The following is a 17,844-nucleotide window of genomic DNA, read 5'->3' as shown; positions in this document are numbered from 1 at the left end:
TTATATATATATATATAAATATAAATAAAAGTGAAAAATATATAAATATAAATAAAAGTGAAAAAATATATAAATATAAATAAAAGTGAAAAAATATATAAATATAAATAAAAGTGAAAAAATATATAAATATAAATAAAAGTGAAAAAATATATATATATAAATAAAAGTGAAAAAATATATAAATAAAAGTGAAAATATATTATATATATATATATATATATATATATATATATATATATATATGCAAAACTGGCTCTGGCAGCAAAAGGGTTAAAATGCTGCATGTTCTACCGGGAAGCCTTCTTAGGGGGAAGAAGGAAAAAAAAAGAAAAAAAAAAACTCTGGCTCCTCTGGTTCCTAGATCCAAAGCAAAATTTTTAAGCCTTATTTCAGGTCATTCATATATGCCTGGAACAGTCCTCCAAAATGTGAAATGCAACACAAGCTCGGCACAGCAGATTAGTTATCATTTGTGATCCCGTGACACATGACTGTTCTAGGCTGTATTGGGGTTATGACCCTTTCACTTCTCATTTAAGCTGCATTTACTGTTCTTGAGTCATTCTTCCATTACATCATAAAACATAATTACTTTTCAAAAGCAAAAGATACAGAGAAGTCAGGTCTACATGGACACCCCGGGGCTGACGCAATGAAGATCGGTCACATACCTGGTCATTGACAGATGTTGCTGGCGCTTTATCAACCTGTCAAATAAAAGGACAAAATTAGAAACCCATCAATAACGGATACCATTAATGTCTATTGAATTTCAGATAGCAGAACATTTTACTCTACAGATCTGATCACTTGGCTGTCTCCTGCACTCCGGTCACATGACGTTATAAAAAAATCTTCATGCAGGAAGCTGTGGGCTGCTCGGTGGTAAGCCAAAACCATTAAAAATGCTTTATAGCCTAGCAAATATACATTTATTAAAAACAGCATGCAAAGCAATACAGAAGCTAACTGCAGCAGATAGGAAGGCGGCCAGTATTAAAGTGGAGGCAAAGTCATTAAATGCAGCTTACACAAAAGGTTATCCACCCGGAAAGCCAAATGTGACGCACACTGCTTCCAATAGCAAAATGCTTAAAAGGAAAGGGGAAAAACAACCAGGAGGGCTGGTGTTGGTTTGTGCAGGGAAAAAATAAAACCATGCATGTATGCACTCCTATTGGTCATGTCATCTTTGACCAGGAAGTGACAGCCCCCCGATGGCATACAAGCTAGTACCCCAAGCCTTCTGAGATGCATGGTATCAGTATCCCAAGAGGCTCCCCCCCAAAGTGAATCCACTTACCAGGAGGCGTGGACCCCTAGGCCGTATGGCTTAGGTCAGAGATCCTCAAACTACGGCCCTCCAGCTGTTGTGGAATTACACATCCCATGAGGCATTGTAAAACTGACATTCACAGACATGACTAGGCATGATGGGAATTGTAGTTCTCAAACAACTGGTGGGCCATAGTTTGAAGACCGCTGGCTTAGGGGGTCTAGAAAGCTTGGTACTGGCAAGTATGGATGGGGCCCCCCCCCCCCTTTAACCACTTGCCGTCCGCCCACAGTATATTTACTGCGGCGGTCAGCCCCTCACAGGCAAAGTGACGTAGGACTACATCGCTAGCCTGTGAGCCTCTAGGGGGCAAGCGCGCGCCGCTGGAGGCGTGCTCCCGCCCCCGCTCATTCCCCAACATGTCGACGCGTGTGACCGGCAGACCCGATGTCCGCCAGCCACCCGCGATCGTCCGCTGCAGAGGGAGAAAGGCAGGCGGCTGATGTAAACAAAGCCGCCTGTCATTCTCCCTGGTGTAACTGCAGAGATCATACGGTCCTGCTATGTAGGATCGTATATCTGTGGTTACATGAAAAGCCACATCCCTGTACAGTTAGAATCACGCCCCTAGGGACACATTTAACCCCTGCATCTCCAATAAAGTTAACCCCTTCCCTGCCAGTGTCATTTTTACAGTAACAGCGCATATGTATAGCACTGATTACTGTAGTAATGTCACTGGTACCCCCAAAAGTGTCAGTCAGGGGTCCGATCTGTCTGCCGCAATGTTGCAGTCCCGCAAAAAAAAAAAAAAAAAAAAACAGATCGCCGCCATTACTCGTTAAAAAACGAAAAGTACAGAAATCGTTCCCTTAGTAAACGCAATAACTTTTGCGCAAAACAATCAGAATATGCTTATTGCGATTTTTTTTTACCAAACATATGTAGCAGAAAACAAAATTGGCCTACGTTAAAAAAAATTTTGATTTTTTACATTTTTTGGGGGGAATTTCATATAAAAAAAAATGTGAAAAATAGTTATTTTTTTCAAAATTTATGCTTTTTTTTGTTTATAGCGCAAAAAGTAAAGATCGCACTGGTGATCAAATACCACCAAAAGAAAGCTCTATTTGTGGGATAAAAAGGACGTTCATTTCCTTTAGGTACAGCGTCGCACGACCGCGCAATTGTCTGTTAAAGTCACGCAGTGCCGAATCGCAAAATAGGCCTTGGTCAGGAAGGGGGTAAAATCTTCCGGGGCTTAAGTGGTTAAGTTATCCTCTCCTCGATATAGGAAGACAAGCAGAAAGAGCCCAGATAGTGTAATACGTTCCAAACAGGTTTATTGAAGAAATAAAACTTAGATGTACACTTACAATATCATAAATATTCATGGGCTCATCAATATTCTCCTAGAAGTAGATGAAACGATCGTACCGTGCCGGTATCTCAATCCCTGCAGTAACAAGCGGCGTGCATCCCAGCACGCTTCCACTTGTGTTCCACCACTCCGGAAGTGACGTAGTACGTTGCTGTAAAGACCGGAATTACGTCTACGCGTTTCGCCCCAGTGGGTGTTTTCACAGCCATGTTTTTATGTCTGCACTGGACACTTGCTTATGCGATTTATTTAGGTGTTCAATTTCATAGCCATAATTTTTTTTAGCCCTGGGACTTTATTGTATTTCACTTATCCAAACAATGTGCCTTATTTCACGTGGACTATTTGTATATACCAGTGATGGTGAACCTTGGCACCCCAGATGTTTTGGAACTACATTTCCTATGATACTCAACACTGTAGAGTTCATCTTGGGGGTGCCAAGGTTGGCCATCACTGGTATATACAATTCTATATTGAAAAATAATTTTTAGGTCACACAAGTTAAGGGTATGCACTGTCTTTAGAGTTGTGTTTTTTGTTGCACGTTTTTTCACTGAGTGATGAGCAGCAGCGGCAGTATTATTAACAGTGGCGGCTGGTGCATTGGTGGGCGCGCCGCCGCCCCCTAATCTACATGCAGGGCGCCGGACGCATGGAGTTCAATGGGGCTTTTTTCTTTTTTAAGCATGCGATCAGAGCCAGAGGCTCTAATAGGCTAAACAAAAAAGTGGGCTTGGGGCACAGAGCACTGCGCCCCGAGCCCCCCCCAGTTATGTGACAATAGCGAATGAAAATTCACTATTGTCACACGGATCCTCCTCCTGGCTAATCAGGAGCGGGTCCTCAGACCGGTTTCCAGATTGGCCGAAAGGAGAAGCCATGCCATTGGGCAAGGAGGAGGAGGGAGGAGACCAAGAAGACTGAGGGGGGAAGAAGCTGAAGCACATGTCCAGATAGGGTGAGTGAACGGGTGAGTGAACGGGGGGCCTGCTGTGGTCCATCTGCCCCCCCCCCCCCCCGACCCATGGGAGCACCAGCCGTCACTGATTATTAACAATTTTGTTGAATATATGCAATTTGTTACTTAGCGCAAGGTGGACTCTGGGTGTAGTCATTTATCACACTATCCCAAGAGGCTGCCAATGCCCGGGCCAGAATCCAGGGAGTGCCGTGAATGTACAAAACGTACTCCTCAGTAAGCTATATGATAAAAGTCATACCCCAAACCTCGCAATTCATAACTTTAAATGCTGCCAACCTCCTGCTCTGTCGCTTCCCCAAGCCTTGCTGCCGCTTCACAGGGAAGCGGCAACAGTGGACAGTGTAATCTGGAGTGAGTTTGCTGGCTTGCAGAAAGGAAGGAGCAGGGGAGACTCTTGCCACCCTAACCTATGGGGCTGCATTTCTATTGATACACACCTCTAGTCTCTGCATGTAAGGGGTGGCTCTATAGCAGTGATGGAGAACCTTGGCACCCCAGATGTTTTGAAACTACATTTCCCATGATGCTCATGCACTCTGCAGTGTAGTTGAGCATCATGGGAAATATAGTTCCAAAACATCTGGGGTGCTCTATAGTATGCTGTAAGAAAGGAGCCACCTTGAAACAGGAAATGTGGGACAGCCATCATGGCGGCAGCTAAAACTAATATAGGCACGGATTGAAGGTAAAGGCCGGCCATACACGGTTCGACCCGTCCATGGGCAGGCTGAATGTACTAAGGCGATTGTACTAAGTTGATTGATTAATCAACTTGGGTATAACCAGCCTGCCGGATTCTCTTGCAATGATTGCCAGTGGCTGCTATAGCCCTTCCAGCCGCTGATGTAATAGCTTAGGCCAGCCATACACGCAAATTGCTTTCCTGCAACCACGGGTTGCAGGAAGGAAAGTCGCACAAATCCCCCATCCACACTGACAGAGGAATCATTGGTCTTCTCCCAGTAGGGATGACTTCACTGAACCCCCCCCCCCCCCCCCCATGCGGATTCTGTGTATGCACAGTGTACGGCAGGCTTAAGATCACGTCAGCGGGTGAAAGTGCTTAAAAACGAAGGGTTTAATATTTTAAAGGATTTTATTCTCTTTTTTTTAATCTTCCTAATGCCGAGACTTAAAGTGGTATTAATCCCAAAACCAAAAAGGTCTTTTTTGCAGCTTACCACTCACTCGATGCAGTGGCTGCATTCGTTTTGTTTTTAAGGCTCCCCCTGTTTTCGCCTGATTTGGCCAGTAACCCCTCCTGTATTAGAGGGCCCCCCCACTCTGGATGAAGGAGCACAGGGGGCACCTATGGAAAGCAGCATTGTCAGTCTGGGGGGGGGGAGGGTGTTCAATGTACTAAAATATTAAGATACACTAACAAATTGAAGCTGAACTCCAGCTCAAACTTTAAGGCTGCATACACACTTGAGCGTAGCGTTTTACGGCAATTTTTTCAGGCTTTTTTGGAGGCAGGCATTGACATCTATCAAAAACGCTGGTAATCAGCCCAAAAAGAAGCTCATGTTCTTTTTTCAGCTACAGGAGTTTTGCAAAACGCTCAGATGTGAACAGGGGCCATTTAAACGAATGGGGTTTTGGAACGTTTGAGCGTTTTTGGAGCTGAAAAACACTCAAACGCCCAGGTGTGAATGGAGCCTAAAAATCAGTTACAGCTTTTTTTTTCCTCTTTGGGATAAAAGGTTTTAATAAAATTGATCACTGTAAGCACCCCTGCCAGTAGTAAATAGTTTGTCGCAACCCTGTACTTCATAGACCCTATATTGTCAAAAGTATCGGGACACCTGCCTTTACACGCACATGAACTTTAATGGCATCCCAGTCTTAGTCTGTAGGGTTCAATATGGAGTTGGCCCACCCTTGCAGCTATAACAGCGTCAACTCTTTTGGGAAGGCTGCCCACAAGGTTTAGGAGTGTGTCTATGGGAATGTTTGACCATTCTTCCCGAAGTGCATTTGTGAGGTCAGGGACTGATGTGGAGGAGAAGGCCTGGCTCGCAGTCTCCACTCTAATTCATCGGATTGAGGTCAGGACTCTGCAGGCCAGTCAAGTTCCTCCACCCCAAACTCGCTCATCCATATCTTTATGGACCTCAACTGACGCACTTCCGGTTGCGGACCAAAACGAACGCCACTTCCGGTCAGGAACTTCCTGTGTGTGGAATGCACGCCGAGAGCGGCGCCGCACGAGTTCCTTGTACATGCTTTATCTTTTTACATGCTTGTGAGTACCCATCTGAATACCTTATTGGGAATAAAATTGTTTTAAACGTACTTCACCATGTATGGCCATTCTTTTGTTTAACGGTGGAGGCGGAAGCTGACCCAACAAGTGTGAAGGCTACACAGGAGAAGTTCTGGTCCTTAAAGATCTTGGGCAATGTGCAATAATCTTGAAGGTCTTAATTTATCTGCAATCTGGTGAGTGGGGAACCTTGAGGGGCACCTTGTCACTTTGCAAGCACTTGAATATTTTTTGGCACCTTAATTGGATCACTTTAAGGACTTTTTGTTTCAAGCATTGAACATTCTTTTGGAGTATATCTAACCACTTATGTGTATACATGCACTTTATAATTTATTGGATATTGCATATTTTTTAGCACTTAGCGTATATGATCCTTTTATGCACTTTATTAGGATATTGTTTATATATCACAGCACTTATCACTTTATTGAAGCTAGCGCTGCATAAATTCGTTTTTATCACATTTTCCTAAGAATTTTCTTAGAGCCTGCAGCAGCTGCTCATTACCTCACTTATATTAATAATTTTCACGTTGTGTAGCGCAGGTTTAATTTTGTTTCTTCATTTTTTTATTTATTTTTTTTTTTTTTCTCTTAAAAGATCGCCGCCATTACTAGTAAAAAAAATAAATAAAAATGACAAATATTTCCCATACTTCGTAGACGCGATAACTTTTGCGCAAACCAATCAAAAAAAGCTATTGTGATTTTTTTTTTAACCAAAAATATGTAGCAGAAAATTGGCCTAAAATAAAATTTTGATATTTTTTTTAGGGGAACGTTCTATAGCAGAAAGTGAAAAATTTTTCAGAATTGTCGCTAGTTTATAGCGCAAAAAATAAAAAATTGCAGAGGGGATCAAATACCACCAAATTTGTGGGGGGGGGGGGGGGGAACAGTTTTATTTAGGTACGGCGTCGCACGACCGCACAATTGTCCGTTAAAGTAACGCAGTGCAAAATCGCACAATATGGCCTGGTCATTAACGGGTAAAATCCTTCCGGTCCAGAAGTGGGTAAACAGTCTTCTGTAACCCGTCTATCCCAATGCTGTGAAGCTACAAGTCCCAGCATGCATCACTTCTCACTACAGAGCCACAACAAGGACCTCTGAGCACAGAGGGAAAGGTCTTTCTAAGGAATATCATTTGGCACCTTAGCAAACAGACAATGACTGCCAACAATTGCAACACAAAGCTGGCAAACAAATCAGAAGAACAGTTGTTTGCAATGGTGGGAAATTTTCAGCCAAGTCTTCTTTGCAAAGTTAGTGCAGGCATGCACAGCCTGGTCACAGCTTACGTTTATTCCATTTGTTGGCAGTTTGCCTGACTGCTAAGGCCCCTTGTACAAGAAGCAGTACATCATGCCAGGGGGTGCAGCATCCAGCCAGTATACTGTATACAGTACTTTTGCCATGGTTGAAATAAGAAATAATTCACTAAGTAAAACTCCTAGTACCCAAATATGGTTTTAGGTCAGTTGGTTTGGATTCCCGTTCTAGCAGACTTGAAGGTGGTGTGGCAGTGAAAGGGGCCAATCAAGTAACCTCACCTGTATGCAAATTACCCAACGAGCTTAAGATTGGAGAATAGATCAGAAGGATGAGGCCATCATTCTTCCACTGCTCCTAAACGGTCCAGTCACAGACAGAGCAGGAGGTGATCAGATTACATTGCACTGCATTAGAGAAGGAGTACAACCAGCTGTTGCTGCCTAGGACTCTAAATCTCAGAACTGGCTGAACTGACCTAAAAAGGGACATCTTCACTGCTAAAGACCACAACATAGCTCTCCCTGCCCAAGCAGCCAATAGACAAGTCTGAACATGGTCACATGGCAAGCACACCTGGCAGGGTGGATTTGCTTTAAATGAAATCGATTTAAGGCCCCTTTCACACTTAAGCGACTTCAATTCACATGATTTTACTGTGAGTTTGACTGGGCTTGAATGTCTTTGGACCTCAAAACACATCAAAAGCGTGCCAAAGTAGTGCAGGGACTACTTTGAAGTTGGTGCGATTTCAAGTTGCACAGATATGAATGGTACTCATTGGAAATAATGGAGAACGACTTATCAAGCGATTTTGCAGTCCCTAATCGCATTACAAGTCGCAAATGTCCTGCAGCTCCTCCCAATGTTCTCACCTACAGTCCATTCACTTTAATGGGACGGCTGGTGATGTGGTAGTGACACAAGGTGAGGGATGTGGCAGGAGCAGATGCCCGCTAACAGGCGCTACCATGATGGATCTGAAATGACAGCTGCTCTTTAAACACAAGGACTCCTTCTTGCTGGCAGTTAGTGTGAAATTGTGTGAATGCATCAAAGCAATGCGTGTCATCTCAGCTTCCAGAGCTTGGATTCACTGAATGAGTTTACCAAAAATTTACATTTTGCAGAATACAGCCTCATGTTATACAACTAAGCTCCACTTCATGCTGAATAAACTCAATTAGTAATGCATCTTAAAAGACTAGATAGATTTTTACTCCAAAAGCATTTTTGAAAATAAATGATATTCGGGATCGACCGATATATCGACGGCCGATCTGCACTTTCCCCGATCTATCAGAATGGGCCCCTGAGGTTACCGATATTTCGGGAAAGTGCTTGTACTGAAGTGATACCTGCAGCTAGAGGCATCACCCCGGTACCGGCATCCATAGTCGATGGTCGGCTGTCTTGTAATGAACCGATGCGGCTGAGAAGCCGCTCGGCTGTCATTACATGGAGTGGAAGGGAACGTTACACACCCGATCTTTGGTTCCAACCACCATGTCTGTGTGTGACGCAGAAAAGGTGAACGGATGGACTCTACATGCCTGGTTCCCACCGTGAAGCATGGAGGAGGAGGTGTGATGGTGTGGGGGTGCTTTGCTGGTGACACCGTTGAGGATTTATTCAAAATTGAAGGCATGTCTACCACAGCATCTTGCAGCGGCATGCTATTCCATCCGGTTTGCGTTTAGTTGGACCATCATTTATTTTTCAACAGGACAATGACCCCAAACACACCTCCAGGCTGTGTAAGGGCTATTTGACCAAGAAGGAGAGTGATGGGGTGCTGCACTAGATGACCCGGCCTCCACAGTCACCGGACCTGAACCCAATCCAGATGGTTTGGGGTGAGCTGGACCGCAGAGTGAAGGCAAAAGGGCCAACAAGTGCTAAGAATCTCTGGGAACTCCTTCAAGACTGCTGGAAGACCATTTCAGGTGACTTCACCTCTCGAAGCTCATCAAGAGAATGCCAAGAGTGTGCAAAGCAGTAATCAAAGCAAAGGGTGGCTACTTTGAAGAACCTAGAATATGACATTTTCAGTTGTTTCACACTTTTTTGTTATGTATATAATTCCACATGTGTTAATTGTTTTCATGTGAATCTACAATTCTCAGTCATGAAAATAAAGAAAAAAACTCTTTGAATGAGAAGGTGTGTCCAAACTTTTGGTCTGTACTGTACATACACTCAATTTCTATCCACCATGACACCTAGTGATCTGTAAAATCCAATTTGCAGAAAAACCAATTACTGCCACCAGCGATTCCCAACCTCTGTCCTCAAGTAACCCTAACAGGCCAAGTTTTAGGGGCTACCATTAGATAAAATAACTCAAATATCAAACCATAGACATTCATTTAAGGAACCCATTTTTTCGGGGCTTCTCAAGAAGCTTTAGAAAGGGGCGTGCAGAAGCCTTGAAACTCGTAGCCACACCTACTGCAACAGGCGACATTCTGCCACTATGTCAGACACTGCACTTCCGGTTCGGCGGTGTGCTCCACACTGGCTCCCTTAGCATTCACACACCCTGTCACTTACTGCAAAACATTCTGCATTGCCTGGTGAACTCTGTATATGGTATATAGCCGCTTCCAGGTACTACTCGCCAATACTCGGCCACTTCCCTGGTGAACTCTGTATATGGTATATAGCCGCTTCCAGGTACTACTCGCCAATACTCGGCCACTTCCCTGGTGAACTCTGTATATGGTATATAGCCGCTTCCAGGTACTACTCGCCAATACTCGGCCACTTCCCTGGTGAAGTCTGTATATGGTATATAGCCGCTTCCAGGTACTACTCGCCAATACTCGGCCACTTCCCTGGTGAAGTCTGTATATGGTATATAGCCGCTTCCAGGTACTACTCGCCAATACTCGGCCATTTCCCTGGTGAACTCTGTATATGGTATATCGCCACTTACTAAGTGCTACTCTGCAATAATTGGCTGCTTCCTTGGTGAACTCTGCACATGGTGTATAGCCACTTCCAGGTGCCACTCAGCTATACTCGACGGCTTCCCTGCAGAACTCTGATCATGTTCTATAGCAAATTCCAGGTGCTACTCTGCAATGCTTGGCTGCTTCCCTGGCGAACTCTGTATATGGTATATAGCCGCTTCCCTGGTGAACTCTGTATATGGTATATAGCCGCTTCCCTGGTGAACTCTGTATATGGTATATAGCCGCTTCCCTGGCGAACTCTGTATATGGTATATAGCCGCTTCCCTGGCGAACTCTGTATATGGTATATAGCCGCTTCCCTGGCGAACTCTGTATATGGTATATAGCCGCTTCCCTGGCGAACTCTGTATATGGTATATAGCCGCTTCCCTGGCGAACTCTGTATATGGTATATAGCCGCTTCCCTGGCGAACTCTGTATATGGTATATAGCCGCTTCCCTGGCGAACTCTGTATATGGTATATAGCCGCTTCCCTGGCGAACTCTGTATATGGTATATAGCCGCTTCCCTGGCGAACTCTGTATATGGTATATAGCCGCTTCCCTGGCGAACTCTGTATATGGTATATAGCCGCTTCCCTGGCGAACTCTGTATATGGTATATAGCCGCTTCCCTGGCGAACTCTGTATATGGTATATAGCCGCTTCCCTGGCGAACTCTGTATATGGTATATAGCCGCTTCCCTGGCGAACTCTGTATATGGTATATAGCCGCTTCCCTGGCGAACTCTGTATATGGTATATAGCCGCTTCCCTGGCGAACTCTGTATATGGTATATAGCCGCTTCCCTGGCGAACTCTGTATATGGTATATAGCCGCTTCCCTGGCGAACTCTGTATATGGTATATAGCCGCTTCCCTGGCGAACTCTGTATATGGTATATAGCCGCTTCCCTGGCGAACTCTGTATATGGTATATAGCCGCTTCCCTGGCGAACTCTGTATATGGTATATAGCCGCTTCCCTGGCGAACTCTGTATATGGTATATAGCCGCTTCCCTGGCGAACTCTGTATATGGTATATAGCCGCTTCCCTGGTGAACTCTGTATATGGTATATAGCCGCTTCCCTGGTGAACTCTGTATATGGTATATAGCCGCTTCCCTGGTGAACTCTGTATATGGTATATAGCCGCTTCTAGGTGCTACTCTTCAATACTTGGCTGCTTCTCTGGTGAGCTCTGCACATGGTTTATAGCCACCTCCAGGTGCAACTCGACTATACTTGACCACTTCCCTGGTGAACTCTGTACATGGTATAAAGCCCCTTCCAGGTGCTTCCCTGAAAAACTCTGCAGATAGTCACAGTGCATATATATTTTTTACCATTATGGGTTTAATAAAAGTCTACACTTTGATGGTAGTGGCTCCCCCTGTTTCAGTATTCTTTTGCAATCGTTGGTATTACCCTGTAAAGCAGTGACATCACTGTGCTGTTCATAGCCTGCACAGGAAGCATAGCTGTGGAAGGACCTAGCAGGGCCAGCCATTACAGGCTGCCTGTAAAAATCATAGGATAGGGCAGCAACAAGACCACTAACCCTGCACAAGTAGAGATAAAGCAGAGCTGTGGGAGGGATCAAACAGTCCTCACCCACTACAGCAGGGGTCTTGAAACTATGGCCCTCCAGTTCATGAACTACAATTCCCAAAGTCCTGTCTGTGAATGTCAGAGTTTTACAATGCCTCATGGGATGTGTAGTTCTGCAACAGTTGGAGGGCCGTAGTTTTAGGATCCCTGCACTACAGGATGCCTACAGAAAACCACAGGAGGGGGCAGAGACCAGACCAGCCATCCTCCACAAGGAGAGCGCAGCAGGGATTGGTCTTTACTACAGGAAGTAGAGCCTCACACAGGATTGCTGCACAGCTCTTGATGAAATACACCCAAGTATCAAGTGGGAATACACAAGATGAAGGTATTAAAATAAAAAATTTGCTCGTCTCAGAACTCAGATTTCAGGGCTAAAGCCAACTTTTTTTTTCATTTTGGATAGAGTTTGGGGGAGGGGTTTCCATTCCTCTGCATGTCCCTGCCAGGCAGATACACCCTCTTATTTTACTCACTAAATTCTGCTGATAAAAGCAGACCTGAGTGATGATTACCTGATACATGGAATAGAGGTGAGAAAGGGCCACGTCAGCCGAACGACTTATTCCAGCAAACCTAATGCCATTTTTTCTAGAAAAATCTGGTATTTTGTATGGAATCACAAATCTAATTTTCGAAAGACTTGTAACGCACTCAGTGTTTGCGCTGCTTCATGTCGATAACAATTGGTTATCGTTCACCTCCAAAAAAGGTGGAAACTACAGCAGCAATATAAATCACAAACTACAACTCACTGTTAAAGCGGAACTCCAGGATTTAAAAAAAACCCCACACAGGTCAAGGTGTTCCCAAAAGTCTAGTTAAGCCTGTCTCAACCTATTAAACAGAGGAACCCTTGAAAGGATCAGTGGGAAGAATGCCCTTTACATTGGGAGTCAGGGGGGGGGGCAATAAGGGAAGAATACCCCTTATATTTGGGGATGGGGGGCAGTGGAGAGAATGCCTGTCCCATTGGTGGTCAGTGAGAAGAAAACCCATCACATGGGGGGGGGGGGGGTGCAATTGGAAAGACTGATAATCACATGGAGGGGGGGGGAGGTAATGTTCTTCCACTAACCCCCCCCCCTATAACGTAAGGGATACTCTTCCCACTGAACCCCCCCCCAATGTGAGAAGCATTCCCAGGTCAGTGGGAAGAACGCTCCTCACATTAAGGGGAGGGGGGTGGAAGTGGGAAGAATGACCCTTACATTGGGGGGAGGGGGGGGTCAGTGGGTAGTATGCATTTTGCATGGAAGGGAGAGTCAATGGAAGAATGCTTGTCACATTTGTGGTCAGTGGGAAGAATGCCCCTCACACAGAGGGGGGGGGGGGGGTTGGCCAGAGGAAAGCCCTACGCATTGGGGGGAGGGGGTGTCAGAAAAAGGCCCATCACATGGAGGGGGGTAGTGAAAGTGGGAAGAAAGAATGACTGCATCTTACATGGGGGGGCGGTCAGTGAGAAGAGTGCCCTCCACATTCGTGGTCCTTGGTTGGGAAGAAAGCCCTTTACATTCATGGTCCTTGGGAAGAATGCCCCTTACGTTGGGTGGGGGGGGGGGGGTTGGTTCAGTGGAAAAAAAATGGCCTTTGCATTCAGGGTGACGGTTATTTATCATGAGATTGAAATTGCTCATTTCTGAAGGAAACCTGGTTGAGAATGGCTGATCTAGAAAATACAGAAGATCAAAGCTCGGGATCAGATCCGGGAATCAGCTGAGAAACCTTGCAGTGCCAGCCAATTCCCAGAAGTCAGGGCTGCCATCCAATAACCTAAAACCATTCCCACTGTCAATGGAAACATTCTGGCTTCTGAAACTCCTAGCAGACAACTCAGATCCTCAATTCTAAATCTTACATCCCTGTTTGAAGCAACTTCACGTTACAGAAGTCTGACACATCCGGAGACTTTGTATCAATTCTGAAAACTTTGTTCATCCCCATTCACTGCACTCATCACCACCCCAGTCTACCAAAAAAAATATTACCAATTTCTGGTGGGCTCCACACTTCAACAACCAATCATACGCCTTCTCTGGGGAACTCCAGTAGTGGAGATCCCAACTACACCTACTGGACTTCATTTCAAGGAGGTCTCATGTCATACATCTGCCATGGCAGTATATTCAGGATCCTCCCATGCCTATGATCAGGGATTCAGGTGCAAGCAATGTTCAGGAAGGAGTAGAAGCTGCCTTCCCTGGGAGGACAAAACCTTGCACCCCAGAACCTGGCTTCCTACAGTGGACAGAACCTGTCTTCCCAGGGTGGGTGGGCGGGCAGAGCCCATCCCCCCCAAAACCCGTTTTCCCAGGGTGGGCAGAACCTCTCCCCCCTTCCCCCCCAGAACCAGTCTTCCCAGAGTGGGCTGAACCTGCCCCCCCCCCCCAGAACCAGTCTTCCAAGGGTGAGCTGAACCTGCCCCCCCCCCCCGAAACCAGTCTCCCAAGGGTGGGCTGAACCTGTCCCCCACCCCCCTGAAACCACCCAAAACCAGTCTCCCAAGGGTGGGCTGAACCTGTCCCCCCCCCCCCCAGAACCAGTGTTCCCAGGGTGGGCTGAACCTGTCCCCCCAGAACCCATCTTCCCAGAGTGGGCTGAACCTGTCCCCCCAGAACCCATCTTCCCCGGTTGGGGAGAACCTTTCCCCCCAGAACCAGTCTTCCCAGGGTGGGCTGAACCTGTGCCACACCCCCCCCCCCCAAACCAGTCTTCCCAGGGTGGGCTGAATCTGTCACCCACCCCACCGGAACCAGTCTTCCCAGGGTGGGCTGAACCTGTCGCCCCCCAGAACCAGTCTTCCCAGGGTGGGCTGAACCTTTCCCCCCCCCCCCCAGAACCCATCTTCCCAGAGTGGGCTGAACCTGTCCCCCCAGAACCCATCTTCCCAGAGTGGGCTGAACCTGTCCCCCCAGAACCCATCTTCCCAGAGTGGGCTGAACCTGTCCCCCCAGAACCCATCTTCCCAGGGTGGGCTGAACCTGTCGCCCCCCCAGAACCCATCTTCCCCGGGTGGGCAGAACCTTCCCCCCCCCCCCAGAACCCGTCTTCCCAGAGTGGGCTGAACCTGTCCCCCCAGAACCCATCTTCCCAGGGTGGGCTGAACCCATCCCCCCGAAACCCACCTTCCCAGGGTGGGCTGAACCTGTCCCCCCACCTAGAACAGTAGTAATAGTTTTAGGTGGACTTTCATCTTTGTGGAGGGAATACCTGGGAAGTTTCTTCCGCCTCTTCCTCGGGTCCCTGCACCTCCAGGGTGAGTTGCTCCGTGGCCGCCCGGATCTTGCTGACCACCTGCTGGTGCCCCAGTTCTCTGACATCCTCCCCGCACACCCGGATCAGCCGGTCCCCCGCTCTGAGCCCCGCTTTCTCAGCGGCCGAGCCGGGCTCCACCAACTTCACATACTGCCCGGGCCGGTTCTTCTCGCTGTGCAGGTGGAAGCCGTAGCCCGAGGAGCCCTTCTCCAGAACACACAGCCGCTCCGGTGCCATCCCTCCCAGCAGAGTGTCTGCACACAACCCGCACAACGTCACTTATAACGGAGGAGAGAGCACAGCGGAGACTGGCACCGCCACCCGCCAATCAAAGGACGGCCCCAGGGGAAATGGCGGGCTGCCATTGGACGGGAGAGGGCAGGAAGGAGGCGGCCATGCAAATAAGGCGAGGCGCACCCACTCTGTCCGCTGCAACAAGTGATTCACATGACCCGGAGAGGACACGTGACCCGCAGAGAAAGTTTTTTTGGCAACATTGTTGCGGAGTTCTTATTGTAATCTTTTCCTTAAAGGCACAGCGCCTCCAAAAGGGCCCCGGAGAAATGTCATCATAGGGCCCTTTGGCTGTCTTGTGTTCAGGTCCCAATAAAGGGGACCTGTCATTGCTGATGGCAACTTCAATTTTAACCACTTTACCACCGGAGGATTTTGCTGTCCTACGTCCAGGCCACTTTTTGCGATTCGGCACTGTGCGACTTTAACTGACAATTGCGCGGTCGTGCAACGCCATACCCAAACGAAATTTACGTCCTTTTTTTCCCACAAATAGAGCTTTCTTTTGGTGGTATTTGATCACCTGTGCCATTTTTACTTTTTGCGCTATAAACAAAAAAAAGAGCGACAATTTTGAAAAAATAACAATATTTTTCACATTTTTTTTATATGAAACCCCCCCCAAAAAAAAATGTAAAAATCAAAATTTTTTTTATCATTTTAGGCCAATTTGTTTTCTGCTACATATTTTTGGTAAAAAAAAATCGCAATAAGTGTATTTTGATTGGTTTGCACAAAAGTTATTGCGTTTACTAACTAAGGGAAATATTTCTCTCATTTTTGGTGTTTTTTTTTTAACGAGTAATGGCGGCGATCTGCGATTTTTTTTTTTTTTGTGGGACTGCGACATTGTGGCGGACAGATCGGACTCTTGACTGACATTTTTGACACTTTTGGGGGTACCAGTGACATTACTACAGTAATCAGTGCTATACATATGCACTGTTACTGTAAAACTGACACTGGCAGGGAAGGGGTTCCTTTTTATTGGTGATCAAGGGGTTAATGTATGCCTGGTGCTTACTGATGTGTGGGGGGGGGGGGTGACTGAGTGACACAGGGACAGATCGCAGGTTCAGCAATGCTGAACCCTGCAATCTGACCCTGCCTGTCACTTAGCTTGTGTTTACACAAGCGGGCGGATCTCCTCACTCGATTCCCCAATGATCGGGGAAGAGCAGCGGTGATCACTGCCTCTCCTCCTCTGGCCCGACTCCCACTGTAACTGAATACAGCGGGAGCAAGCCTCTGGCGGCGCGCGCGCGGCGCCCACGAGGGGAGGAGTCCAGCGACGTAGGTCTACGTCGCTGGACGGGAACGAGCCACTTTGCCGCAGTACAGTCAACGTGACTGGTCGGCAAGTGGTTAACCATTTCCAGCCCAGGACTATTCTGTCACTCACATGTAAAAACTACTCAGAACCCCCAAACATTATAAATCTATTTTTAGCAGGGATCCTTGGGAATAAAATGGTGGTTGTTGCCATTTTTTCTTGGGAAAAAAAAATATTTTCATGAATTAACCACTTGCCGACCGCTCACAGTGATACTACTGCGGCAGGTCGGCTCCCCTGGTCTCCTAGTGGTCTCGGCGGTGTGTGTGCGCCGCCAGAGGCTCGCTCCCGCTCTGTTTAGACACAGTGGGAGTCGGGCCGGAGCAGAAGAGTTGGCAATCGCCGCCTCCCTTCCCCGATCATCGGGGAAAGTGTGAGAAGATCCGCCTGCTTATGTAAACAAAGCAGGCGGATCTTCTCTGTGACAGACAGGAGGAGATCACCGGATTCAGCATAGCTGAACCTGCAATCTCTGTGTCACAGAACCCCCCCTCCCCCACACACGTCAGTTAGGGCTCTTTCCCACGGGCGGTCCGATCAGATCCGCCTGTCAGTTTTTTAGGCGGATCTGATCGGATGCCCCATTCAGCCCTATGGAGCAGCGGATGCCAGCGGAGACATGTCCGCTGACACCTGCTGCCATCCGCATCCGATCCTGTCCGGATGGATGGAAACCCTATTTTCCATCCGTCCTGGGGATGGGATCGGATGAGAGCGGACAGGCGGTCCGCTCTCATCCGATTCCCCATAGAGAGCAGAGGGGGCTGTGACACCTCCCTCTCCGCACTGCAAGCGGAGACGGAGCTGTCATCCGCCGGCTCAGCGGGGATCGCGGATCGATCCCCGCTGAGCAGCACGGATCCGCCTACGGAGGCGGACCGTGTGAAAGAGCCCTAAGCATGAGGAATACATTTAACTCTTTGATCACCTGTAGGGTTAACCCCTTCCCTGCCAGTGTCATTAAGTAACAGTGCATAGTTATAGCACTGATTACTGTAGTAATGTCACTGGTCCCCCCAAAAGTGTCAAAAATGTCAGTTAGGTGTCCGATCTGTCCGCCGCAATGTCGCAGTCACTCTAAAAATCGCAGATCGCCGCCAAAAATAAACAATAAAAATTACATAAATATTTCCCGTAGTTTGTAGACGCGATAACTTTTGCTCAAACCAATCAAAATACGCTTATTCTGATTTTTTTTTACCGAAAAAT

At 47.0% G+C, this 17,844-nt stretch overlaps 1 protein-coding gene across 1 annotated transcript in view; it reads right to left on the bottom strand.

The window, feature by feature from the left end:
* NHERF1 (NHERF family PDZ scaffold protein 1) overlaps positions 1–15,281 on the bottom strand; it is a 58,569-nt gene extending 43,288 nt beyond the window's left edge. Inside the window, exons 1-2 of the mRNA XM_082271313.1 lie at positions 14,964–15,281; positions 675–710 (exon numbers count right to left, since the gene is read on the bottom strand). Coding sequence (XP_082127439.1) covers positions 675–710; positions 14,964–15,245 — 318 coding nt within the window. The 5' untranslated portion in view covers positions 15,246–15,281. The remainder of the gene's footprint in view (positions 1–674; positions 711–14,963) is intronic.
* Between the last annotated feature and the right edge of the window lie 2,563 nt (positions 15,282–17,844).

Source organism: Pelophylax lessonae (assembly GCF_965119305.1).
Source record: "Pelophylax lessonae genome assembly, chromosome: 11".
Lineage (NCBI taxonomy): Eukaryota > Metazoa > Chordata > Amphibia > Anura > Ranidae > Pelophylax > Pelophylax lessonae.
Note: the sequence above shows the minus strand (reverse complement) of the source record. Positions and strands in the feature narration are given on the sequence as shown.